General features: G+C 44.6%; 1 protein-coding gene across 1 annotated transcript in view; it reads right to left on the bottom strand.

Moving 5' to 3' along the window:
- Positions 1 to 27,800, bottom strand: part of LOC126456466 (uncharacterized) — a 537,527-nt gene that overhangs the window by 114,587 nt on the left and 395,140 nt on the right. Inside the window, exon 4 of the mRNA XM_050092217.1 lies at positions 26,391 to 26,697. Within this exon, the coding sequence (XP_049948174.1) occupies positions 26,391 to 26,697 (307 nt within the window). The remainder of the gene's footprint in view (positions 1 to 26,390; positions 26,698 to 27,800) is intronic.

Genomic DNA, 27,800 nt, shown 5'->3' with positions numbered 1-27,800 from the left:
AACGTTCCGTTTCGAGGCATCTCTCGCGACCCATTTCTTGCAGAGTGAAACCACAACCTGAGATATTACTGGTGGATAGGGGTATGTGTTTTGAAGTTAGTTTGTATATTTTTTGTAGTATGCTGCAAAAGTACCTAACGAATGGAACTGTAGAGGTGAACTTTCTCTTTCGCCAGAAATCACATTCAGTGTCGAGATTTAGCTCAAATTCTTGACTAATCTGCAGGCTGCACTGCATCACTTTCGTACTGTTACGTTCTGTCTTTAAAATCCACTGTCTCTTATTGAGAGTAAGTAGAAATGAAGAGGTAGCAAGGATCGGGCAACAGTGTTTTCATTGTGTAAACGTATTGCGTCAACGAGGTAAATAATGTGTGCATTCTTTACAAATACTAAAATTATTTGGGAGCTTGGTCTGCATCTCCACTCTCACTTTTCTCGATCCTAATCAGTATACTGCGGTATTCATTGTGTACTAACTGTTGAAGAAACTTATTTGCACGACAGCTAAATTATATATAATTTTTTTCACGATAAACATTTTTTTTTGCATTATGATGAACATTAAATTCATCATAGCTTTCCAAGTTACTTAAAAGCATCTCTGGTGGTCACAGTCTAATGTTTCACTTTTTCCTGTTCTTTTTTCTCAGATTTAAAAGACCTTCTGTCTACTTGTCTATAGTGTGCACGTGAGAAGGACAAACAGGTAACTGGAGTCAATTTTTTGAAATATCCTGATGGGTTACAATGTTATGCATTCATGTCAGCATAAATTGAAAATCACGCTAGTACTAAATTTTTCTGTGCATATTCAAGTTATTTTTCAGTTATTTAGTCTGACAAAATTGACATTTGTGCAGTCTTCACACATTACAGTTTTACACCATTCATCATGTTCCGTAGATTCCATCGAGAATTATGCCGTTCAGGGTTGTGAATCGAGTCAAGATATACATTAACATAAGACAGGGACATCTTACAGTAAAAACTTAATCTGGATACTACATAAAAAAATAAAAAAATGTGTGTGAATTCTCAAGGGACCAAACTGCTGAGGTCATCGGTCCCTAGACTTACACACTACTTAAACTAAGGTAAACTAACTAATGCTAAGAACAACACACACAGCCATGCCCGAGGGAGGACTCGAACCTCCTACGGGAGGGGCCGCGCAGTCCGTGAGAAGGCGCCTCAAACCGCGCAGCCAGCCCGCTCGGCTAGCAATAAAACATTTACTTTATTACAACAGTATTTTTCAAAGCGAACATGTCCCTGTATCTGTAAATAATGAGTCCTATTTACAATACATTAATGTTTTTCATACGCCTTTGTAATGTACACTGCCACTTGCCATGTAGCTTTTCAATTCCTGAATCATCCAGACAGTTTATAGATAGAGTGGTTAATGAGGTAAAATTTTAATTTTCTTTTCAACAGGCAGGGATTACCAATTTATTGCGTTAATCTGGGTAGGAGCTTGTTGAATGTCTTCCCACCAGAGTTCTTCCACTCTCAACCCTGGACAAGGAGGAAAAATCTACATGAAAATACTTTTTATGTCTTGTATTGTGACTTTTTGTGTCACAATTCAGCTGTAACGGATTTTTATTATCAGCAAACAAAATCCATGAAGGAGCAAATGCACTGGGAAGTGAGTGTAAGAAGCCCAGTTTATTTACTTTAGGTGCACTGACTCTGAAGGTGATTCAGCAGGGAGTAATACAGCAGGGAGTGATAATGTGCAAAATAATTTGAAAGTTCAGCTTGCTAAGTGTGGTATAAATAGGGATCTTTCGGTTTTAGAGAGGCGTTTTACACGTTAGAGTAACAATGGTAATTCCTGGTGCATTTCAGGCTGTAATTTAGATGTGTAGTGATGATCGTGTGCAAGTTTATGCAACAAATTTTTACGTATTTAGGTGAATTTACTGTGTCGCACAAAGATCGATGTATAGTCGCCAACTAAACAGTAATTTATTTACGTAGTGTCAATAAGTGAGCTGCATTTATTTTAATGGGTAACGCAGACATATTTTAATGTGGAAATGTTTAATCTGAAGTCCATGGAGCTTGCAAAGTGCGCAAAATTACGTGAAATAGAACAGTTTCTTTTGCTCTAAATTTTGTAGAGAGGTCTGCGATTTCACTTGGATATTACGATGAGCATGCAAGCTGCGTGCGCGCGTGTGTGTGTGTGTGTGTGTGTGTGTTTTTTTACTTGGTAAATAATTTTATCAAAGGCTTTACTTTCGATATATCGCATCTGTCTTGTTGCACCATGTTCTCTGAAGATGATTCAACTCTGTCATCGTCTTTGGCTGTGACACGTATCTAAATATTAGAGAAGTTCTCGTTTGAATTACGAAACAAAATTCAGTTTAAGTCTCACAGCACAATTAAACTGTCAACACCTTCTCCTTCCATCCTCATGTCTTTTTATTGGCGTTATTTAATAGCTCATTATGCGAAATACAGTCTATAAACGTTTAGAGAGATTTGTCAGCATGTTCCGATTGGTAAATATTGAATCTCCGTCGAAAGTTATTATTGTACATAACCTCTAGTAGGTCTGAATCATTTGCAATAAAAGCAATAAGTGTCAATCAGTGTCACTGATTGTATTTTTCTAGTGTGTAACAATATGCACTATCTTTGTCCTGTCTAAAATGGTTCTTGTAAATAATGTAGATGTGGAAATATTTAATTTGAGGGCGTATTGTGACTTAGTTATAATTAATAACACTCTTCCAGTAAATGTAACTGCCTCTTTGTTTGTGTGCTTGTCTGCTTAGTGCAGTATTTCACCTAACATGTTTTTTCTGCAGTTTTAAGCCTGGTTAGGTTAGTTTTACGACATAGATCTTTAAGAACTAAACTATAATGCCAACTGTTAGTTTATCACGTCACTTTAACTATTTAGGTATAGGAATAGCATTGGAGACCTTACATTAAAGTTCACAGTCATGTTTTAAGCACAGATTAGACAGATACGTTTTTATATTGAAAATAAAATTGCGATACTTGATGTAAACATCGCACCTTTTGCTTTGCTAATGTATTTTTGCAGACGTTTTAGACTTGGAAAGAACCTTTTGAAAATGGAAAAGCGTCGTAGATATGGAAAATAGTTTGCGGGTCAGTTATCTTTAACTATGCTTGGTACTCAGATTGAAATTTGAATGACGCACTCCGTTGGTGATGACTAGCTATAGGAGCTTCAACCAGCAGTTGACTTTTTTCGCGTTTATTATGGTTTGTAGAATAGTATACAAAGTAAAACTCATCTCTGACGCCTACATATTAGTAATTAATTGATTACATGACGTGAGCAAATGCTGGTTTTTAACTATTTATGGAGAATATATTTTATGCTGTTCTGCTGTTATGCTGTTATGCTGTTCTGCAAGTCACACCTGCTTAGACATGAAAATAGGGTACTTCCTTTAGAGATAGAGGTCATGTTTCCGAATCCAGTTAAATTGCAAATTTTGCGTTGCTGATGATTTTTTGCAGACTCGGAAAGAATACTGCGACATTTACAAGCACGACAGACACGGCAAATAATTAATTTGAGGTTCTGTTGTGTCTTATACTATGGTACACTAACCACACTTTCAGTGTTATACCAGTGCACCCACCTGGTGACGAAGACAAGCGACAGGAGTATAAAGGCAGAAGTTGATTTTATTTCACATTTTGGAAGTTTTGTGGAATAGTATTTAGAGTAAAACTCATGCCTGAAAATTACGTATTACTAATTCGTTAATTACTTTGGATAAGCATATGCTGGTTTCAGCTATTTATGTAGGGTATGTTATACTCTTGTTCTAATACTTCATGGCGACTGATACGTAGCTTTCAATAAAATTTAGCAATTCGCCTGCTGAGCCGGTCAATAAACGATTTTTTGAAGTCAGTAATGAAAATACGACTGAAAACGTTTTTGTCATTTTACGCGATTCGGATACTTTTTGAAGTGCGTGACGTATTTTTTGATAAATACTCAAGTCGTTCGGATAATTTTGAGCAAAGCCCAGATGGGCTACATTGTAACTGGCTGTTTCATTCTAATGGTGGCTAGTGAGAGGAGAGGGAGTTGGTACGTTAATGCGGTGTGTGTGTGTGTGTGTGTGTGTGTGTGTGTGTGTGTGTGTGTGTGTGTGTGTGTGTGCGTGTGTGTTGTAATATTTCTGGTTTTACAGCCATCATATTAAGCTACAAGATGCTTTTCTCAAAGCAGGTTAGAAGGTAGCAGAGGGAAGATGACGTAATGTGATGCGAGGCACCGGTGACAGATGGTTTGTTTGGTACGGGTGTCTGGAGAAAGACCACCTAAATAGTGGTCCTCCGTGATTGGCTGCTGCGTTCGGAAGTAGCGCGCCAAAATAATAAACTTCTGTTACTAATATTAGAAAAAGTGAACAGTGAGTCAACTTGCATTTCATTTTAAGCATCTCTCAGTAGTAGGCTATCATTCTGTTATTTCAAAAATGTTAATTACCGGCAGATTAATAAACAGTTGCTAAACGAAAAGGCAGATGAAGCACTTCGGGGATCTTCGGGTCGCGCCTAACTAGAGTGGCAGGCGAAGAGTTTCGGCTGTAAGATAGAGCTGGTTTGGCACTCTCGGTGGACGGTCATGTTGTCTGCCTTGGTCGGTATTGGTTAAGAACTTAATTAGCCATCTCTGATTATTTGGACATGTAACTGACGACAGGTTGTTAGTAATTATGCAAAAATGTTCAAATGTGTGTGAAATCCTATGGGACTTAACTCAGGTCATCAGTCCCTAAGCTTACACACTACTTAACCTAAATTATCCTAAGGACAAACACACACACCAATGCCCGAGGGAGGACTCGAACCTCCGCCGGGACCAGCCGCACAGTCCATGACTGCAGCGCCTAAGACCGCTCGGCTAATCCCGCGCGGAAGTAATTATGCTAATACACATTTCATTACTTTGTTTATTTTCTATGAAAGTGAGAATAATGGATGTTACTTGTGATTCATACAGTGGATTATAATTGTGCAGTTTCTCCTATTCTGCTAATAAAAAGCGAGTGGCATCCCGTTTAAACTAATTAGTTCAAAATTTAATTATTTGTGGAATACTAGTTCCTTGCTAACAGTTTATTACGGCTTCAAGGTAACGGACTCACGGCCTACGTGCTGTTTTCTGTGCAGGGGGCAACAATTACAGAAGACTGCAGGTTGGTGAACGTTATTAAGAACTTTGTCTTCCACTCAGGGCGTTGGAGGCAACTAGGCACCTCGCGTTTACTGCAATCTTAGTACAAATGAGATCAGTGAAACGCCATCTCTGGTAACGCAGCCAATTGCGGGATTAAAATACTACGCTGAGATGGATGGTGAGGAGTGGGCAGGGGTAGAAGAAAGAGTGGACGAAAGGAGGGGGAAGGAGGTGGAGTGTCACAAGGTGCACTAGACGTCAGTCGTATCGGTAGGTTCAATATCCCCTTTAAGTGCAAAGTGACCCCCTTTCCCCATGCATCTAGGCAGTCTGCAACTATTGGCAAAAATGTCCTCATCGGTTCCTGAAGGCAGAACCTCTAGATCAATATCCAGATTTGAAGGATGGACTAGTGTAGCTACAGAATTCTTGAGGATATCGTCACTATGAATCTGTGGAACGAAAAGCATATCTGATCTCATCTTCTTTATATTTGGCTTTCGACACGTAGTTAAAGTCATCTTTCTCTAAAATAACATACAGTACAGAAAGTCATCTGAGCATTACGATGTGTAGTGAGACAGATTTGTGACCCGTTTATTTTCGAGATTAACTTTTCGGGCATTGGGTTTCTGAGTAGAAGACAGGATTCATTCTGGTACTCACCTAATAAAATGTGGAATACAGATTAAAACTCTGCTGTGGCAAAATGGTGTTCTACATCAAGGCTCATTAATTAATCACGAACTGGTTGCTTACCTCATCGCATACGCTTCCACTAGCACGAATAGGGTGAACAGCGATCTGCGACTTTTTTGCTGATGACGCTGAACTCTTAACGGATAATGTCAGTTTTAAGTGATTGTAGGGGGATACGGGATGACTTGGACAATTTGTATTTAGTGTGATGAATGGCGGCTTGCTCTAACTATGGAAAAGAGTAAGTTAATTCAGATGAGCAGGAAAACAATCCTATAATGTTCGAATGCAGTATTAGTGGTGTGATGTTTGACACGATCACTTGGACTAAATATCTGGGCGTAACGAGCACGCCAGTTCAGTTTTAGAGAAGGCGAGCGATCGACTTCAGTTCATTTGGAAAAAAACCATAGGGAAGTGTAGCACATCTACAAGAGAGATCACATACAGAACATTTGTACGACTCGTTCTTGAGTTTTCTTAGAGTGTTCGGGATCACGGACGGGTAGGATTAAAAGAACTCGTAACTTTGAAATGAGGGCAACCACAGCCGAAATTCTTCACGTTGAATTAGATTCTTCCGCTCAGGCTATTATTGTAAGCCCGCAACCGGTTTCGAATTCTTAAAATAAATCATCAGGTGATTTGCACATTGGAGGAAAAAAGTATTTACTCCTGGGCAAATCCAATTTTAAAAATAAGTGATCATAATCGCATAAGGCTGCTAAGAATAGTATACTTACATTATTTTACAAAACATTGTAGCACACATGGAAAAACAGTTATAGCCGAGTCCAACTGCTCAGCGTCTGAACAATAAGAATAAGTAACTTGCTGTGGCCCCGAAAAGCAACTTATGGAATAAGGACATATCTCATTAACTATGAAAAGCGGAAGAAGTTGGAAAAACCGTAGCTGGAGTAAGAACATACGAATAACAAAAGTCAAATAAACGTAGCCTTTCTTCGAGCAGGAACGAGAGTGAAATAAGCCAGACTGTGTACACACTTTACCTGTGGGCTACTCTGACAATGAGCTAAACTGGCAGAACGTTGTTATGAGACCGCGCAGGAAATTGCGCAATCGCAAATTTACAGATGGGGCGGGCCGTGTGTACCTACGGAAGGGATGGAAAGTGGTTGTACAGTATTACCAAACAAATCCTCCAACGCTGGCATGCATTATAAGGACAATACAGGCTACAAATCAGCCTTAAGTACCCACCTACGGGGAAACTAGGTATTCAGTTACTGATCTCCCCTCTAATCTTCAGACAGTACATCGAGAAACCAAGAGCAATATACTTAATATTTTGGAATAACTGGAAATTTATCGCTCATTGAAAATATTTCCTTATGAAGCACTTAATGCACAGACTGATTTACGCCATAGAAACATTTTGGTTAATTCTGATTTTTTAAATTAGTGGTTTATTTGTTCCCAGAACCATATTCTTTCCGCATTGCCGGTACATGTCAGTATATTTCTCCCCATGATTATTGGGAGATTAGTTTAGTAAAACTACGAAGCGACATTGTATCCTTGTTGTCGGTACATACGACCCGGGCCTTCTGTAAATTTGCGCATGCACCGTTTCCCACGCGGTCTCAGAATAACGTTCTGCCAGTTTAGCGCAGTTTCATGCCGTGTTACCTCCCTGGAGCAGTCTGCGGATAACATGACTGTTCAGTCTGGCTTCTTTCTCTCTGATTCCTACTTAAAGTCAGGATACGTTTATTTGACTTTGTTAGTCGGATGTTCTTACGGCACCTGCGGTTTTTCCGATCTCTTCCGTCTTCCGTAGTTACTGAGGTATGGCCTTATGTCATACGTTGTTTTTCGGGACCAGTCACGTTAAGTCGGGCCACTGCGTTACAGCGAGTTACTCATTTCTATTGCTTAGACGATGAACGATAGGACTCGGCTGTAAGTGTTTTTACTTATATACTACAATGATTGAAAAAAATGGAATTGTGCTATTCTTAGCGGAATCAGATGATTATGATCAATTATTTTTAAAATTGATTATCTAGAGGAGGAAAGATGTTATTCCTCCAATATACAGATCGTCTGATGGTGCATTTTTAGAATGAGAAACCGGTCGCGTTCATTCAATAAAGGACAATTACAGCGACATCTTGGGTTGTCGGGTGTTCTGCCGGATATCAGCGTCGTACTTGCACGATATTTCGGTCACGTAGCTCGAGACCTTCATCAGGTGCGACCTGAGACTGCTCCTCGAGTGTTTTTTTTTTTTTTTTTTTTTTTTTTTTTTTTTTTTTTTTTTTTAGCACTTTTCATTCCTTCTCCTAAGGGGAGAAGGCGGGCTGTTTTAGGGCTTGTCTGTTTGCCCTTTATCAGCCATAGGGTACATTTTTATTCTATTTATTTCCATTTTTCTTGTATATCTGATTACATGCTATTTTCTTATATTGAGAATCCTTAATTTTACGTTTTTTTTTTTGTGTATATAAAATGAGAGAATATAGATTGATTTGGTTATGTATTAACTGAACATGTTTAGCAATATGACTAACTTAATAAAACTAATTGTCTGCTTAATTTAATTTAGTTTATAACTGGATTAGTTTATAACTGGAAGTGACACATTATTCTAATGGGGGATTTATTTTTAACAGCGTTTACATTGTTTTTCCCTGTGTGATACTTCTTTGTGATGGAGTATGTTGTTTTAGATGTTATATTCTAGCTTAGACTATTCTTAATACTAATGTTTACATGTTCTCCTTTCCTGTTTTGTAGTACTTGGAGCTGGTTGCTACAATGTTTTTTGCCTTATTCTAGTTTTACATATTCTCCTTTCCCTTTGGTGGTACTTGGAGCTGTTTTTTTTTTGTTAACAATAGTTCTTATCTTGTCTATGGTTTCCTTAATGTTATTGTGTTTTATTCTATGGGGTGTGTTATGTGTTGAGTGTGAGGGGCTGTCGTGGTGCACTAGGTCATTGTCGCTGTGCTATTGTCTTTTGTCTAGGTGGAGTGGGGTGGTTTCGCCTTCTGTCAGTTGTGTCATTGTGGGTGCTAAGTCGGGGAACTCAGTTGTTGTATTTTGTGCTACTGTACGCGCCGGGTAAATGTATTTCTTTTTTGGGCGTCTAGCTGTGCGTGGCTTGGTCGTCAGAATGTCTTCCATGTCGGGTCGTTTGTGTAGGATGTGTGAGCCGTATCTTGCTCTGAGTTTTGTCAGTCTTGTTTGTAGAGGGGTTATTTCTGTCGCCTCGTATACTTCGTCGCTAGGGGTGCGGCATGGTAGCTTTGCTATGCTGCGTAGTAGTCGGCGTTCTGTCGAGTACAGTCTGTTTGCTACTGTCTTTGGTATTCCGCCTAGTGGTGCAGCGGCGTATTCGTATATTGGTCGTATGTATGTCTTGTATGTGTGTATAGCTGTCCTGGTGGAGCAGCCATACAGTCGTCCTTGTACTTGTCGGATTAACTGTTGTCGTTTCCTCGTTTTGTTGAGCAGGTATTGCAGGTGGGCTTGGTAGTTGAGGTGTTTGTCTAGGTAGACACCGAGGTATCTCGCCTTGTCAGTCAGTTGTAGGGGTTCGTTCCATAGTCAGAGTGTTATGTCTTCTTGTTTTTGCTGTCGTTTTTTTGTCAGGTTGCGGTGTTGGAATAGGACTAGTTGTGTTTTAGTCGGGTTGGGTCGGATTCTCCATTTAGTCATCCATGTCTCTAGTTTGGTCAGGTATTTTGCTGCTTTTTTTTGTATTACGTCTGTCCTGAGTCCTGTGCACCAATATGCAGTGTCATCTGCATATAGGGCGATCTTTTCGTGTTGGTCTGTTGGGGTCGGTATGTCGTGTGTGTATAGCGCGTACAGTAGTGGGGATGATATTGCACCTTGTGGGACTCCCGCCTCTGGGGTGAATGGTTCAGAGGTGGCGTCTTGCACATGTACTCTGCTGTGTCGTCCGGTTATTTGAGTTTTTACTAGGCGTACGAATTTCGGTGGGATGCCGAGTTTGAGCAGTTTGAACAGGAGCCCATTGTGCCATAGACGGTCGAAGGCGCGCTCGATGTCGAGAAATATGGCTAGCGTACAGTGCGATCTGTTGAAGCCCTGGGTGATGTCGCATGTCAGTTTCAGAAGTGGGTCTGTGGTGGAGTGGTTGGGGCGGAAGCCGGCTTGGAGTAGGGGGAGTAGTTGTTTGTTGTCCACATATTTTCTTAGTCTGTCGGTCAGTATACGTTCATAAGTTTTTCCTATAACGTCCAGTAGTGAGATAGGTCGGTAGGAGAGGGGGTCCGTTCGTGGCTTGTCGGGTTTGGGGATCATTATGGTCTTACTTGTCTTCCATGCAGTCGGGATTGTTTCTGTCGTTAGGCAGTAGTTGAACATCAGTGAGAGGATTGGGATTAAGGCAGGGAGGGGGGCGTTCTGCAGGTGGATACGTTTGATGTTGTTTTGTCCTGGGGCTGAGTTTCGTCCGGTCCGTATTGCGTTGGTGATTTCAGCGTCTGTTATAGGTTTGGTTAGTTCGGAGGTGTCTTCTGTTTCTGCTGTAGGACTTGTTAGTAGGTCGGGGAGTTGGTTCTCTACGTGTCGGTAGAAGTCGTTGTCGAACTTGGCGTCTGTTGGGAAGGAGTGGATGGTTTGGAGGGCGTTCTGGAATGTGTCTGCTTGTGTTTTAGGGTCTGTGATTGGTTCGTCGTCTACTATTAGTGTCTGGTTGGGGGGTTTCTTTTGTCCAGTCAGCGTCTTGAATTTGTTCCAGAATTTTCTGCCTTCTTTGTAGTTGAGTTGGCGGCAGGTGTCGTCCCACTCTTTTTGTTTGTGCTGGGAGATTATGCGTTTCGCTTGCGCGTTTAGTCGGTTCCACTGTCGTCTTAGGTCTGGGTTATTCGTGCGTCTAATTTCGCGCTGTAGTTGCCTTTTCCGCCTTAGGATCGCTAGCGCCTCCGCCGGAATGGTGGGCCTCCAGTTCTCTATTGTCTTTTGTGGGATTGCCTCGTCTATTGCTGTTGCGAAGGTGGTTTCTAGTCGTTCGTTTAGGTGTTCCAGGTCGGCGTTGTCTGTCAGGGTAGTTGGCAGTGCTAGTTCGTCTTGTATAATGGTTTGGAATTTCCTCCAGTCGGCTTTTGCGTATAGGCGGATGTTGCGTTGTGTGGGGTGAGGCGGTGGTGGGTTTATAGCAGTTGTGGCGAATATGATAGGGAGATGGTCGCTGGTTATGGGGTCACCTAGGAAGGGATTAGATAGGTTATTGGTTAGGATCGGGCTATGGAGGATATGGTCTGGGGTGGAGGAGCCGCGATGTCCGATGAATGTTGGTTGGTCGAGTGCAAGTCTGGATATCGGGTCGGTTGTTAGTATGTCAAAGAGTGCTCGTCCATTGTCGTTCGTTGCTGTGCAGCCTAGCTGTGTGTGGCGTGCATTCAGGTCGGTCAGCAGGATGAATTTGTTGTAGGTCGTCATCAAGTACTGCAAGAAGTCTAGTGGGATGGGGTGTCCGGGTGGGTTGTACAAACATGCGACTGTCAGCTTGCATCTTTGTTGTGTCCTGATTTGCACCACGACAGCTTCTGTATCCTGTAATTGTTGCGGGAGGGGCATCTCTTTAACTGGGATGTTGCTATCTGTGTATATTGCTACGCCCCCCCTGCCGTCGGGTCTGTTTTTGGAATGGCAGGTGTATCTGCTTAGTTTGCAGTGTTGTTGTGGGCGTAGCCATGTTTCGGCCACGCCAAGGATGTGTATTTTATGTTGATGCATGCTGTGCATAAGTGCATGTTTCCTATTGCGCAGCCCTTGGACATTCACAAACATGATGTTTGCGCTGTCATTCTCTGTCAGTCCCGCCATCGCGCTTTTGCCGTTGTAGCTGGGGGGGGGGGGGGGGGAGTTGTTTACGTCGTATCTGTAATATCTGTAATTGTGACGTGGACCCTGTTGTTGCTTTGTGTCACTTCCAGATCTTTGTTTAGAAGTTGTCTGATGGTCTGTCGCAAGACAGTCTTAATCTCGTGTTTTCTGTCTTGGAAGACATTGAGCAGGACGGTAGTGAGTGTGCGGATGAAGTCTTCCTTCATGACCGCCTCTTCTTTCAGTTCTGCTGTTGTTTGGGGGCGTGGGGCAGGTTCGTCAATCGTTTTTATGACGGCTTGTGCATAGGTGTTGACTGCTTCTTTTGGTCGGCTCTGGCATTTCAGTGATAGTGCCGAGTGGCTCTCTCCGCAGTTCGCGCATTTTGTGTTGTGTGGAGGCGCGTTACACCTTGAGAGCGTGTGTTCGCCGCTGCACTGTGGGCATTTTGGCTTGGCCACGCAGCCGTGCGTTTTGTGGTCGAATGACAAACATCGACCGCATTGCGCTGGCTGGGGGGGCAGTAGGTTCGATGGTTCTACCGCTCGTACCTTGTAGTCAATCCTAACACCATCGTTTAACATTCTGTCGATGGTGTCAGGATCGTGAGTCAGTACTCGAAACTTCATCGTTGGCCCACCAGTTTCGCGGGAGGTAATTCTCCAGGTTTTGTGGACCTTCAATCCCTGCTCGATAAGCTGTTGTTTTACTTCTTCCTCATCCACCTCTTGCTCTACACCCTTGATTACTGCGCTAAGGGAGGGTTTGTTCAATTGCCTTCGTTGTAGTGGTTCCCTGGGTGGGAGCAGTTGCACTTTAACTGCTGGGGAGAGGTGGTTGCGGAAGAAGGTTTGCAGGGTTGGCGCAGCTTCCTCGGACGCGTATTTTATTATTGTGGAGAGGCCTCTCCTGACGTTGATATTTATAATGTTTGCTTTCATATTTGTGCTAGCGAATTGTTTGAAAGTGGTTGCGATGGTGTTCTGTGTGGTTTCTCGTGGTAAGCTGAATATTTCATAGGTGGACACTCTAGGTCTTCGTGGCGGCGTGCTGCAGTAAGAGCTCGGTGAGGTACCTCTCGATGATGGGGACCGGCTCCTCTGGTCCCGCTGGGCACATGGTATGTCGTCTGGGGATGCTGGGCTGATGGTAGCGGGGTTGGGGGGGTCACCAGTCGGTCTTCCAGTCATCTCGGATCGGTTTGGATTTTGATGTTGCACTGGCGTGCTGTCAGTTCGGTAGTCCAAGTACTTGGGCATGTGTGTGGCCGCACCTGGGGCGCTGAGTTCCCGCTTGGTTGGCACCTTGCTTTGACGCCTGAAGGTATCCACGGGAGTGGTCAGCCCTATCTACTCGTGCGCGGGTTACGGAGCAGTGCTGCCGGCCCTGGCACGGTTTTGTCCCTATAGAGGGGGGGCAGAGTTGCTCTGCAGTGCGGCGCTATGTAGTGATTGGAACTGTGGCTTTATCGCCTTAGATTCGTTTCGCTGCCATGACGAAACGGTATTCGACACTTTTGCTTTTTTGATTTAAACGACAATTGCTTTTCTGGAGGTAAACGACAATTGCTTTTCTGGAGGTTACCGTTTTGCGGCAACAGCTATCGTTGGTTCCCGGCCTATCTACGATGTTTGGACGCTTCGGCTCGTCCGCTTGCCGCTGCTGCCTTTGTCCTGTGGTGGAGGGTAGCGGTAGCTGGTGGCCCCCTCAGCGCTCTGCTACGACGACCTGCACGCTCCGGCTGCCACGGCTCGAAAATGCTCCTCGAGTGGACCTGGTCCAGTATTTATGCCTATGGCCTTCCCCCTCCACCAACGGCTGCAGGCGCTTCCTCTGTGGTCCGCGCCCATTCCCTGCGACCTGCTGGAGCGTTGCTGCTCCGTTTTCCGTCCGCTGCGGTTCTAGGTGTTCCCTCTGCGGTCCGCGCCCACCAAACCCGCTCCTGGGCGTTTCATCTACGGTCTGGGGTACCAGGCGTTCCCCCTGCGGTCCGCGCCCGCTCTCCACGACCTGTTGGAGCGTTGCCGCTCCGTTTTTTGTCCGCTGCGGCTCTGGATGTTCCCTCTGCGGTCCGCGCCCACCAGTCCCAGTTCTGGGTGTTCCATCTTCGGTCTGGTGCTCCTGGCAGTCCGTCAGGGGCTCGTTTACCATCTCCATGTCTCTGGTTCTTCTGTTTGTGTAGTGTTGCAGCTGGCCCCGTTGCTCCTTTAACAATTCCAGAGCCGGATCCCAGGCTCTGCTTAGCTGGTACCCTGTGTCACGATTCACAAGATCGTCAGCCATTTTAATCTCAATCGATTCTCTTATAACGCTGTCCCAAAATCTGGGTGTTTGTGCTAGAATCTTGGTATCCTCATACTTCATGGTATGATCTAGTTCTAGACAGTGTTCAGCAATGGCTGACTTAGTCACCTGTCTTAATCTAGTGTGCCTCTGATGTTCTTTGCACCTGATCTCCACAGTTCTTGTTGTCTGGCCAATGTAGGACATGCCACATTGACAAGGTATATTGTAAATCCCTGGTTTTCGTAACCCCAGGTCGTCTTTGACACTCCCCAGCAGTCCCCCGATCTTGTTGGATGGACAGAAAACACACTTGATATTGTGTTTACGCAGGATCCTACTGATTCTGGCAGAAATAGAGCCAGCATAGGGCAGATATGCCACCTTCTTTGCTTCATCTTGGTCTTCTTCAGGAACCTGTGGTATAGTGGCTGGTCGGAGTGCCCTCTCAATTTGTCTGTCCGTGTATCCATTCTTGGAGAAAACTGTTTTGAGACGTTCTATCTCTGTGGGTAGATTCTCTTGGTCTGATAGGGCACATGCTCTGTGGACCAAAGTCTTCAGAACCCCATTCTTCTGTGCAGGGTGGTGACAACTGCTGGCCTGCAGATATAAATCAGTGTGTGTTGGTTTTCGGTACACACTGTGGCCAATTGATCCATCTGCTTTCCTCTGGACTAGTACATCCAGAAATGGCAGCTGGCCATTCTTCTCCAGTTCCATGGTGAACTTGATATTAGGGTGGCATGAGTTAAGATGTTCAAGAAACTCATTGAGCCTGTCCATCCCATGTGGCCAGATCACGAAGGTGTCATCCACATACCTAAAGAAGCATGTGGGTTTGAATGTGGCTGTCTCCAATGCCCTCTCCTCAAAACTCTCCATAAACATGTTGGCAACCACAGGGGACAGTGGGCTGCCCATAGCTACACCTTCAGTTTGCTCGTAATATTGGTTTCTGTACAGGAAATACGTGGATGTCAGTGTATGACTGAACAGGTCCAACAGAGCACCATCAAATTTCTCTGCAATCAGTTCTAGTGAGTCCTTCAGTGGGACCCTGGTGAACAGCGATACCACATCAAAACTAACCATGATGTCCGAATCCGTGATGTGCAGTTGCTTGAGGCGTTGCAGGAAATCTCCTGAGTTGCGGATGTGGTGAATACATTTCCCCACATATGGAGCCAGGAGACCTTTCAAGTACTTGGCTGTTGTGTACGTAGGTGCCCCAATATTACTGACAATAGGACGTAGGGGCACGCCCTCCTTGTGTATTTTAGGCAGACCATACAGTCTAGGTGGCACTGGCGCTTTTTCCCGTAGTTGTCTGATGATCTTATCAGGCATCCCTGTTTCCTTCAAGAGAGCACTAGTCTTCTTGGCCACCTTGTCCGTGGGGTCACACTCCAGAATTCTGTATGCAGGGTCCTCCAGAAGTTGGTGTACTTTCTCATCATAATCCACCCGCTGCAAGATGACAGTGGAGTTCCCTTTGTCTGCTGGCAGTACCACAATGCTGTTGTCTTCCCGTAGTTTCTTGAGTGCAAGCCTCTCCTCGGTTGTGATGTTCGATTTCGGCGGCCTGGCCTTGGTGAGGGCCCTGCAGGTCTCTCGGCGGACTTCCTCTGCCACATTAGGTGGAAGTGTGGCTGCAACTTGCTCTACTGCACTGACGAAACCTGAAATGGGTACGTTTCTAGGGGTCGTAGCAAAGTTGAGACCCTTGCTGAGTACCTTTAAGGTTGTATCATCAAACTGTATGCCACTCAGATTCGTCACCGTGCGTGTCTCTTCCATCTGCTGTGCTTTCTTGCTCATGCGGTCAAACTTTGCAGATTGGCAAGATGAGGCATTCCTTCTGGCACACTCAGCTAAAGACCAGGAGGCACGGTCTACCCAATCCCAATCTTCTCTTGTTAAGGAGGCTGCCATGTACAGATGAATGTGTAACAGCTCCCTGGCCACAACATCTAACCTGTGGCGCATATCTCGAATCCTCTCTCTTGATGAAGGTCTCGAGCTACGTGACCGAAATATCGTGCAAGTACGACGCTGATATCCGGCAGAACACCCGACAACCCAAGATGTCATTAGATCGCCGGGAAAGCCTGAAGAGACAATTACAGCCTTTGCCGAAGACTTTTTACTCAACATATGGATTAAAAGAAGACATCGAAGCAATTCAGAGCCGTGTTGCTAGATCTGTTCCCAGCAGGTTCCATCAGCGCGCGAATATTAAGGAAATTCCACTTGAACGCAAATGAAAGGCAGCGGAGGGAACACGACTTCTCGCGAAATAGTACTTGAGATAGTTTACAGCAGCGGCATTTGTGGCAGAATGCAGAATGAGCCCACTGTCATCAAAGTGTATTTCATGTAATGACCGTGAAGAAATCAAGTCTTGTAACGAAACATATACTTGTACAGGGCATTTAAGAAGAAGTATTTCATATTTTGAGAGGTGGTGGTATGGACCAAAACAAGGAAAAAATACCCGGTGTACATACGCTCTAAAATGTGTACCTTAAGAACTATGAGTACTTGTCCATCTTCGATAATGTGAAATACGTGTCTTCTACTGCAAACTCCTTGCTACTAGGAATGGTCTACAAAATGATGCAAAGATCACATCTGCCATGTTTCGTATGCAATAATTGGTTTCCTTTATGCTGGTAAGTTCAAAGGTAAAGCTACAGTCTAAAAGCATCACATAAACTTGTCAAAACATGAACCGCTTCCATTAGAATTAACGTATGTGCAGCACTATGAATATGATTTACAATAACGACACTAACAAATATTTACTGCATGCTGTATCCATAGATTCTGTAGGATATCGTAGTAGCAAAGAGCATGCAGTCGAATTAATACGTTTCACATTAAATAAAATGAAGAAATGAATGTAGCTCTTAAGGTACACATTTTAGAGCCAATTTTTACAGAAAATTTTTGTCTTTTTTTAGTTATACTAGACCTGGTAAAACATGGAATACTTTTTGTAGCGCTGTCTAGAACAATAGTTGCCAACCTAGGTATAATTACCACCTGTGGCTAAAATGAAATTTTTCAGGGAAAAAAAGTTTGGTTGTCTTTGGTTCACAAAACTAAATTGTCTTTAAAAGATTGTTACTTTTAATACTGTTCCATAAGACAGTAAATACTGATAAAGGAAATTACCAATAATTACATTTTTTCAAATATTTAAATGACACCGTATGGAGGGGTTATACCTTGTGAAATGATTGTATGAACATCTTTCTCACACAGTCCATCCACCACACACTTTCTACTTTGTACCATGTACCTATGACAAAAAATTCAGACATATATCTTACATATACTTAAATGTCTCACTAAAATGCGTTCTTTGAGTTGTAGCTACACTGATCAACCATAACATTATGACCACCTACCTAATAGACCGTATGTCCACCTTTGGCGAGGATAACAGCGGCGACGCATCGTAGCATGGAAGCAATGAGGCCTTGATAAGTCGCCGTAGGCAGTTGGCACCACATCTGCACACAATTCCCGTAAATTCCGCTGACTGCGGTTGAGCTCTGACGCCACGTCAGTTACATCCCAGATGCGTTATATTGGGTTCAGATCTGGCGAGTTTGGAGGGACGAGTGGGGGGGGGGGGGGAGGGGTGGCAGCAAATTAGTTAGAAACCGCCACTGTGTTCCTCGAGCTACCCCATCACTCATAGCCTTGTGACAAGGCGCATTATCTCGTTGAAAAATTCCACTGCCACCGGAAAACATCATCGTCATGAAGGGGCGTACGTGGTCTGCTGCCAGTGTACGATACTCCTTGACCGTCATGGTGCCTCGCACGAGCTCCACTGGTTCCATGGATACCTACATGAATGTCCCCCAGAGCATAATGGAGCCACCAGCAGCTTGTCTCCGTCCCGCAGTACAGGTGTCAAGAAGCTGTTCTCCTGGAAGACGACGGATTCGCGCCCTCCCATCGCTATGATGAAGAAGAAGATGTCGGGTTTCATCAGACCATGGAACGCTCTGCCACTGCGCCAGCCTCCAGTGCCGATGGTCACGGGTTAATTTCATTCGTAGTTGCCGATTTCGTAGTGTTAACATTGACACATAGGTGGGTCGTCGGCTGCGAGGGCATATCGTTAGGAGTGTTCGGCGTACTGTGTGTTCAGACTCAGCCCAGTATTAAAATCTGATGTTTATTCCGCCACAGATCACCGTCTGTATTCTTTTAGCAGTCTGCCCAGCCTACGGCGTCCGACATCTGTAATGAGGGTTGGCCATCCAACCCCATGACGTCTGGACGTGGTTTCTCCTTGGTTTCGCTACGTGTCAAAGACACTCATCACACCACTCCTGGAAAAACGCGAAAAGTAGTACAGTTTCCGAAATGCTCGTGCGGAACCACCGGTCCATCATTATCTGCCCTCGGTCAAACTCAGATAGATCGCGTGCCTTCCCCATTCTACACACGGACAGCACGTTCACAAGCATCATGCGTGTATCTGACTAGCAGTCATTCTTCGCTAGGTGACGCTGTTGTCGCCTGGACGGGTTTATATCGATAGTAGGTCGGTGGTCATAATGTTCTGGCTGAACAGTGTAGTTCCCACAAACGACCAGAAATTGCGTCATTATTCACTTCGCAACAGATTAACTATGTAATTTGCTGTGTAATTACTGTAGGGCCCTCGCTATGTTATTGTTAGTTGCAGTGGTCAGACACAAAGCATTGACAGCTTGAAGTCTTACAGTTTCTGTCTGTTCAGATGGATGGAGTCCAGTAATCAAGCGATATTGAAACAAGAACTGTAGTGCATACATTTTAACTTCCTCGCTTTTAAATGAGTGTGCAAGGTAGGGGTGACCCGAGTGTCATTAGCAAGAGGGGAGGTGTAGAGGAAGCATGTTTTATAAGCAGTGTTCAGTCTCAGCATACAATGACGAAAAAAAATCGCATCAACAAGGAGGAGTTGTGCGACATAAAGGAAAGCTAGTAGGAGTGTTTCTACGTAGTGTCGCGCCAGTCGCATAAGAGTGGCGCTACTAGCGCCACTATGAGACTGCAAATTAGATTTGCTTTAAATAGACGCTAGTACGGTCGTGAGCCTTAGTTATCTTTGAAACTAGGCGTGGTGAGTTGATATTAGCCAGGAAAGCATTTAAGGCGACAAAGACGCTGTTATTAGCACCTCACTGAGTTTGATCGAGGTAGTGTCTAGAGCTGCGAGAAGCTGGATGTCCTTTCTGCGATATCGCAGAAAGACTTGATAGAAATATTGCCACTGTACATGACTGCTGGTAGCGGTGTTCACGATGATGAACAGTCACTAGAAGACCGAGCCACGGGCGGCGACGTGCCACTACCGAGAGGAAAGACTGGTGTTCAGTGTACGGCTCTGGCTCATCGTACTGTATCTGCAGTAGCCATTTGAGCAGCAGCTGGCACTACAGTGACACAACGAACTGTTACAAATTGGTTACTTCAAAGGCTGCAGCGAACCAGACGCCCTGTAGCGTGCATTACACTGACCCCAAACCACTGCCCTTTAAGAATGTAGCGACAGCTCACTGGAGGGCAGGGTGGAGGTCTGTTACGTTTTCTGATGAAAGCTGGTTCTGTCTCCGTGTCAGTGATGGCCGTGTGTTGGTTAGGAGGCCAGGTGCGCGCCTGCAACCAACCTGTCTCTGCGCAAGTCACAGTGGACCTACACCTGTAGTTATAGTATGGTGTGCGATTTTGTATGACAACAGGAACACTTCCGTGGTTATCCCACGCACCGTGATTGCAAAACTGTACGTCAATCTGGTGATTTGACCTGTTGTGCTGCCATTCATAAATAGCATTCCTGCGGGTGTTTTCCAACAGGATAACGCTCGCCCACGTACCACTGTTGTAACACAAAAAACTCCACAGAGCCTTGACATGTTGTCTTCGCTGGCTCGACCTTCAAATCTTTCTCCAGTGGAGCATCATCGGACGCCAACTCCAGCGTCATCCACGAAGAGCATTAACTGTCCCTGTATTGATCGACCAAGTGCAACAGGATTAGAACTCCATCCTACAAACTGACAGCTGGCACCCGTACAACACAACGCATGCAAGTTTGCATGCTTGCGTTCATGACTCTTGCTGTTACACCGATCATTAATGTACCAGTATTTCACATTTGCAGTGGCATATTTCGCACATATATTAACCTGTAACCTCGCAATGTTAATGAGTCAAATATGTTACCTAGAGAAATGTAATCCGGGAATTTCATTACGTCACATTAGTTTTTGGTTGGTGTTGCGATTTTTTCCGTCAGTGTAGATAGTTTTCATTTCTCAGAAAGAGTTTTAGGTAGCCCTTGAGTTACAGTGATAATTGCCTCATCATTCTGTAAGAAGAAGTTAAAAATAAGGAGCCCAAGCTGTCTGATTGGCTCGTTAGTAACACGCCTACAAAAGCTAAATAGTTATTTGTCTTGCGTGATTTTAAAAACAAAACCGTTCAAAGCAAATTCTTTTTGGTTCTAACTTTTGGTAAAGCCCTAATGTTCGTGGTGGGGGAGACGCGCGGGGAAGAGGCGGGGGATAGTGCAGCCAGTATCTGATTACGGTTAGGCGTAACGGTCTCAGAACGACTGGGAACCACTGCTCTGCACAGTAGTTTCTCTGTCGCTGCCTTGACTAGCGGAACGGGATAGATGAGGTTCAGTATACCCTCCGCTACGTACCGTATGGTAGCTTACAGAGTACGTATGTACACTGCTGGCCATTAAAATTGCTACACCAAGAAGAAATGCAGATGATAAACGGACATTCAGTGGACAAATATAGTATACTAGAACTGACATGTGATCACATTTTCACACAATTTGGGTGCATAGATCCTGAGGAATCAGTACCCAGAACAACCACCTCTGGCCGTAATAACGGCCTTGATACGGCTGGGCATTGAGTCAAACAGAGCTTGGATGGCGTGTACAGGTACAGCTGCCCATGCAGCTTCAACACGATACCACAGTTCATCGAGAGTAGCGACTGGCGCATTGTGACGAGCCAGTTGCTCGGCCACCATTGACCAGAAGTTTTCAATTGGTGAGAGATCTGGAGAATGTGGTGGCCAGGGCAGCAGTCGAACATTTTCTGTATCCAGAAAGGCCCGTACAGGATCTGCAACATGCGGTTGTGCATTACCCTGCTGAAATGTAAGGTTTCGCAGTCATCGAATGAAGGGTAGAGCCACGGATCGTAACACATCTGAAATTTAATGTCCACTGTTCAAAGTGCCGTCAATGCGAAAAGATGTGACCGAGACGTGTAACTAATGGCACCCCATACCATCACGCCGGGTGATACGCCAGTATGGCGATGACGAATACACGCTTCCAATGTGCGTTCACCGCGATGTCGCCAAACACGGATGCGACCATCATGACGCTGTAAACAGAACCTGAATTCATCCGAAAAAATGACGTTTTGCCATTCGTGCACCCAGGTTCGTCGTTAAGTACACCATCGCAGGCGCTCCTGTCTATGATGCAGCGTCATGGGTAACTGCAGCGATGGTCTTTGAGCTGATAGTCCATGGTGCAGCAAACGTCGTCGAACTGTTCGTGCAGATGGTTGTTGTCTTGAAAACGTCCCCATTTGTCGACTCAGGGATCGAGACGTTTCTGCACGATCCGCTGCAGCCATGCGGATAAGCTGCCTGTCATCTCGACTGCTAGTGATACGAGGCCGTTGAGATCCAGCACGGCGTTCCGTATTACCCTCCTGAACCCACCGATTCCATATTCTGCTAACAGTCATTGGATCTCGATCAACGCGAGCAGCAATGTCGCGATACGATAAACCGCAATCGCGATAGGCTACAATCCGACCTTTATCAAATTCGGAAACGTGATGGTACGCATTTCTCCTCCTTACACGAGGCATCACAACAACGTTTCACCAGGCAACTACTGTTTGTGTATGAATATTCGGTTGGAAACGTTCCTCATGTGAGGACGTTGTAGGTGTCGCCACCGGCGCCAACCTTGTGTGAATGCTCTGAAAAGCTAATCATTTGCATATCACATCATCTTCTTCTTGTCGGTTAATTTTCGCGTCTGTAGCACGTCATCTTCGTGGCGTAGCAATTTTAATGGCCAGTAGTGTAGATGTACATGTTGCTGGGTATCAGCAAGCCTCTTGCACAGCGTCTGGTATGGCAAAATATCGCGACGGAAGTGATTATGCGCAGCCAGCAAGTGAAATGACTTCCTGTGGGCTCGGACCATACTCTTGCGCCGCGGGCGTTTCCCACGATAGAGTGAACGCCCTCTTCAGGCCACGCGTGGTTAACGACAGCAGCTACTGGAAGCGCCAGATAGCGCCGTATGCCATTCACGGAGGGTGCGGAGGCACAGCTTTCCCACCGTGTCGCTAATGACGCGCCAGTGGCTAGCTGCGGCTCTTACGACTTCCTATCCGCTTTGTTACCGGCCGTCCAGCGACTGGAAACCAGCCACTGGCCTCCAGGCTCTCGACGGAGGACCGCCGGGCGTAAAAAGCTGTAAATAGCGCTCCGTGTACGGCAGCACTTAAGTGCGTCGCTGCGTCTCCTTCCTTTTGCTTGTCTGCGGCAGAGTCTAGGGATTTAGCGCTCCAGTGCGCGGACGCTAATATTCTGCCGTGACTACGTCTTTGACACATATCGCAAGTAAGCGGTAATAACTCCAGCGCTTTGCAAATGTTGTACGCCATTAAGTACCTCCCGCACTCCTCTACCTCCTAGACTTGCAGTAATACCGCAAAACGAACGAAACGAGACTGCTCTCATTACTAAGCAAGTAGGCTTATCCGCGTTGTGATGAGTCCATAGTATTAACTAAATGCACTGAATAAGATTCCACCTTTCTCACCAACTCCTTTATTAAAGGTGTTTCCAGTTTTATAGGATTATTCCTCTACTTTAATGAATGCGGACAGCGCAGCCACATGACAAAGAATAATTTACCAGCCCCCAGTATTCTTGTGCATTGCACCAAGAAGTTTAGCGTTAACTGTCTATATGTCGAGTGTGAAGTACAACTGGCCGAATCGTCTTCCCAAAAATAGTTGTTTGAGTTCTTAAAGCTAAATTTTGTGGAACCACGATTAAGTAAAACAGCAGACTTGTAGTTTTGAAACGGTGTCCGTACTTGGAGCTTGCGTAGCGTTGCGCGAGTTGACATTCGCGACAGTGATCTCAAAATCACGCGCTCCCGACGATAGCGATACAGGGGTTGGACAAAAATGTGGAAAAACCGCGAGAAATGCTTACTAGAACGTAAATCCAGATCGTAGCCGAGCCTGTAGTTTGCGCTGTTGTATCTGACCACGAACGGCAACTGCGCACCGTCCTCAATGCGTTGCAAGGATCAGTCCTGGTCAGAATGGTGCTCTATGTAGTTATGAGAGCATTATGCAGGGGCTAAGTGAAATAGAACGTGAGAGAATAGTTGGTACCTATATGGTGGGGGCTTCTGTAACCAACGGAGCCTAAGTCTTTGGTGTTTCAAACGGAAGAACTTCATCCACGAAGTTATAAATGGTTCAAATGACTCTGAGCACTATGCTGAGGTCATCAGTCCCCTAGAACTGGGAACTACTTAAACCTAACTAACCTAAGGACAGCACACACATGCATGCCCGAGGCAGGATCCGAACCTGCGACCGTAGCGGTCGCATGGTTCCCGACTGAAGCGCCTAGAACCGCTCGGCCACAACGCCCGGCTACGAAGTTACAACGCGAACGAAAATATGTGTTGCGTCACCGTTAGAGACGGTTATAGAACAGGATTGTAGCGAAAAATAAGAGGACGACAGCTGAAAAAGTCACGGCAGAACTCTATATTAGCACGAAGACAACAAGAAGTGACCGCCATAAGCAGGGAACTGAAGAGCGAGCTGGTATTCCGAATCCACACATCAGTGATGTAATGCTCGTAAAACAAAGAAACGTGATGCCGAAGCCATAAAACCTGCTCTACGGAGCAATGGGAGAAAGTCATTTGTTCCAACTTCTGGCCGACTTTACGTCTGGCATATACCCTAAGCCTGCGATGCAAGCTGCTTGCAGCCGTGAGTGAAACATGGCGGTTGTTCAATGATGATTGGGGCAGCAATATCTTGGTATTGCATGGGCCCCATGGTTACTCTGCAACATCGAATAACAACAAACGATTATGTGACCATTTTGGCTGTACAGGTTCATCCTGTGGTACAGTGTTTGTTCCAGAATGGTTATGCTGTGTTTCAAGAAGATAGCGCTCCTATTGACACATCTCACATCGTCCAGGGGTGGTTTTGTGAGCTTTGTTGCGTTTGATATTACCCTATGTTCATATGACCAGACATCCTTGTCTTCTCTCCATTTCACTTCACTGACTCCCATTATATCTTGACTTATTGTTAGCATTTCCCTTTTCAGATTTTCTAGGTTCCCTACTACGTTCAGACTTCTGACATTCCACGCTCCGACTCGTAGAACGTTATCCTTTCATTTGTTATTCAATTTTTTTTCCCTTAGTCACCTTCCCCTTGGCAGTCCACTCCCGGAGATCCGAATGGACGACTATTCCGGAATCTTTTGCCAATGGAGAGATCATCATGAAAGTTTTTCAGTTACAGGCTACATGTCCTGTAAGTACAGATTCAATGTCTTTAATGCTGTGGCTTCCATTGTTTTCTGCATAGTCAAGCCGTTGATTACCGCTGATTCTTCCGCCTTTATTGACAGTTTCCTACCCCAAGGGCAAGATGCTGCCCTGAACCTCTGTCCGCTGCCCTGCCCTATTTGACAGGACCACTTTGACTAGGCCGTTGGCAGAATGAGGGTGGCTTCTCATGCCGGAAGTCTTCGCCCGCCAACGCGAATGCTTATTATTCAAAATGTAAGCTGTGGCGGTTTTTTAAGGGCTTTTGTTTTTTAATTTATTTTATTGCATTTTTTATTTTTTGCCTTTTTGTACGTATATTTTTCTTTTGTTTCTTTCTTAATTTTTTTAATTTTTAATTTTTTATTAAATTAGTCTATGTACCAGAATTCCAGTAGTCACTAACACCTTCCGATTGGCAGAATATCCGAACATGTCTTCTCGAAATTTTAATGGAGATTCCGTTTGTAGTGTGTTCAGAACATCTTGTCGTCAAAAAAACATCAGCATCTCATGGCTTGGAAGTTCCAGCTGGAAGGCGGGTCATGAAAGGCGTACCTTAGAAAATTGGAAAAGAACTGCGTGTATCTGGTGTTGCGAACAAGTGCACAGTGTTGATCGTTAAGATACGTCCACTAACCTAGTAGGAGTTCGAACAAGGGATCGGCGACATTTCGATTACCAGTCAACGATATTACCCCCAGACCACCACTACTACATAAATCTAAATATCCATCAACCGAACTGTAAAGTTTTATTTGCCAAGCTATTCTCAGATTTCAGACTTCTACGCTTAATTACAACAGGAAGTTTTGTTACAAACTATATGTGATTAATTGTGAAGCATACAATAGAGATGATTGTGAAGAACTCTTTTTATTATATGTGAATGTAAAATTTGTTGCGAAACGTTAAAAGTTCATTAGAAAAAAGAATATTAGTAAATATCTCTGGATAAATATTTTCACGTTAACTGAAGTGATGAGTGAAACAATTTTGTAACACTGACAGTAATTTTAATCAAAGACAGGAAGCGAATGTTCACAAGGTAAGTTGATAATCAATCATAAAATTTATACAAGTCGGCCGCACTACATGATCTGTGAAATATCTTTGGAGCAGAAGCAGTTTTTTCCACTGACTGCCTTACTTCTACGAGACTATAAGAAGAACCTTGCAGAAAGAAATCTGTAGCGCGCACTCTGAATTAACTTAGTGAACATGTGATGAGGTTTTGCATCCACTGCAGTTGCATTTAAACCTCATTTGGAACTGACACCAAATTCAGAGCGTAAGACTACAAGTTGATGGAGTTGGATGAAACTTGTTAGATGCTGTTCAAGTGCAACAATAGTCGAGCGCTAATACCTCTCGGCAAATAGCCCATTAGCTGTGAGCGCATTATTATTTTTTTTAAATCTTCGAGGCAGCTGTGCATCTTTTAGTCCTACTGAAAATAGCGAGAAAATATTTTCCTGACTTGGCAGAGTTGCGTGTTATCATTCATTCGGTTGTAAAAAACGTACACATATACATTGTAACTGGCCAAAGGGCGCGGTGCGATCCTTCGCAAAATCGCGCGGGTGTTTCGTTATTTGCATGTCACATGCAGGTAGTACCCTGACGTGGCCTGTGCTGTAGTTTAGTCGTTCGCTCGTCGCGCACCGCGGGCGCCGCAGCAGAGGTTAGTGGGCTGTGTACGGCGGGGTAGGCTACCTGCAGCGCGATGACCCTGGACTTGGTGGCGTTGCTCATGACGCAGACGGCGAGCGTGTAGAGGCCGGCGGGCGACCTGGCGAGGCGGCGCGCGGCGTCGGGCAGCCGCAGGCACGCGTGCAGGCACTGCAGGCACGCCAGCTCGTCCAGCAGCGCGCGCCGCCCGCCCCCGGCGCCGCCCCCGCCGCCCCCGGCGCCCGCCCCCGCGCCGCCGCCCTGCCCAGGCGCCGGCTGCTGCACGGCGCGCAGCAGCTCCAGCAGCAGCGTCACGCCGTCCAGCGGGTCTCCGATGAACTCCTGCACGAAGCTGCGGGCAGGACAACACGACAGCTGTACTACTGGAGCATCTACCACAAGGATCGACATCAAATGTAAACAAACATGGGACACTTCAGCTGGGACTTAAAGCGGGCGATCAAACCGTTTCTGTTTAAGGTCGTAGCTGTAACGTAATCGTGCGGGAACATAAGCACAGACATGTAGGATCAGAGTAGCATTCGTGTCTTTCCAACGTGGATACGGTAAATGCGCAAACTAGGCATGGGGAAACCTACCGGTTAAAACTGATACCAGTATTTTAGTTCCAAATAACCGGTATTTTTCGGTATTTGTTTGGTCGCGGTTATAACATGTCTTTTTTATAATATAATAACCGAGTAAAAAACGTAAATATCAATTAGCCGTAGTGGCAGCGTTAAATTTTTTCGTTTTTAAGTAAATATTTTTTTGAAAAAATAATAATTTATATTTGAAATTTGCGTTGTTTCCAATTACTGCATCATTATACGAAACGGGAAAAGCGGTCAGTGCTACTTTAACAACAATGTCGGCAGAAACGAGCAACAAACAAATGGCATAATAATAGGTACAGCGTTGCTGATCAATAACATCCCTCTTGCCGCGTGTCGTACTCGCTGTCGTCCGTTGTATTGCAGAATGGCATCAACCTCAGTCTGGATATAGTTTTCGAAGTGACGCAGCAATGAAGCACAATGCTTCGTTTGCTTCAGAAGATTAAAGATATGTGTGCCATTTCTATGAATTAATAAAACAGTAAGCAAATTATAGTGACAGTAATAAATTAAAAACATAACAACGGTTTATTCACAGTATACCGGGTGATCAAAAAGTCAGTATAAATTTGAAAACTGAATAGATCACGGAATAATGTAGATAGAGAGGTACAAATCGACACACATGCTTGGAATGGCATGGGGTTTTATTAGAATCAAAAAAATACAAAAGTTCAAAAAATGTCCGACAGATGGTGCTTCATTTGATCATAATAGCAATCATTAGCATAACAAAGTAAGACAAACAAAGATGATGTTCTTTACAGGAAATGCTCAATATGCCCACCATCATTCCTCAACAATAGCTGTAGTCGAGGAATAATGTTTTAAAAAGCAC

Source organism: Schistocerca serialis, chromosome 2 (assembly GCF_023864345.2).
Source record: "Schistocerca serialis cubense isolate TAMUIC-IGC-003099 chromosome 2, iqSchSeri2.2, whole genome shotgun sequence".
NCBI classification, from domain to species: domain Eukaryota; kingdom Metazoa; phylum Arthropoda; class Insecta; order Orthoptera; family Acrididae; genus Schistocerca; species Schistocerca serialis.
This window is presented reverse-complemented; position numbering and strand designations above follow the sequence as displayed.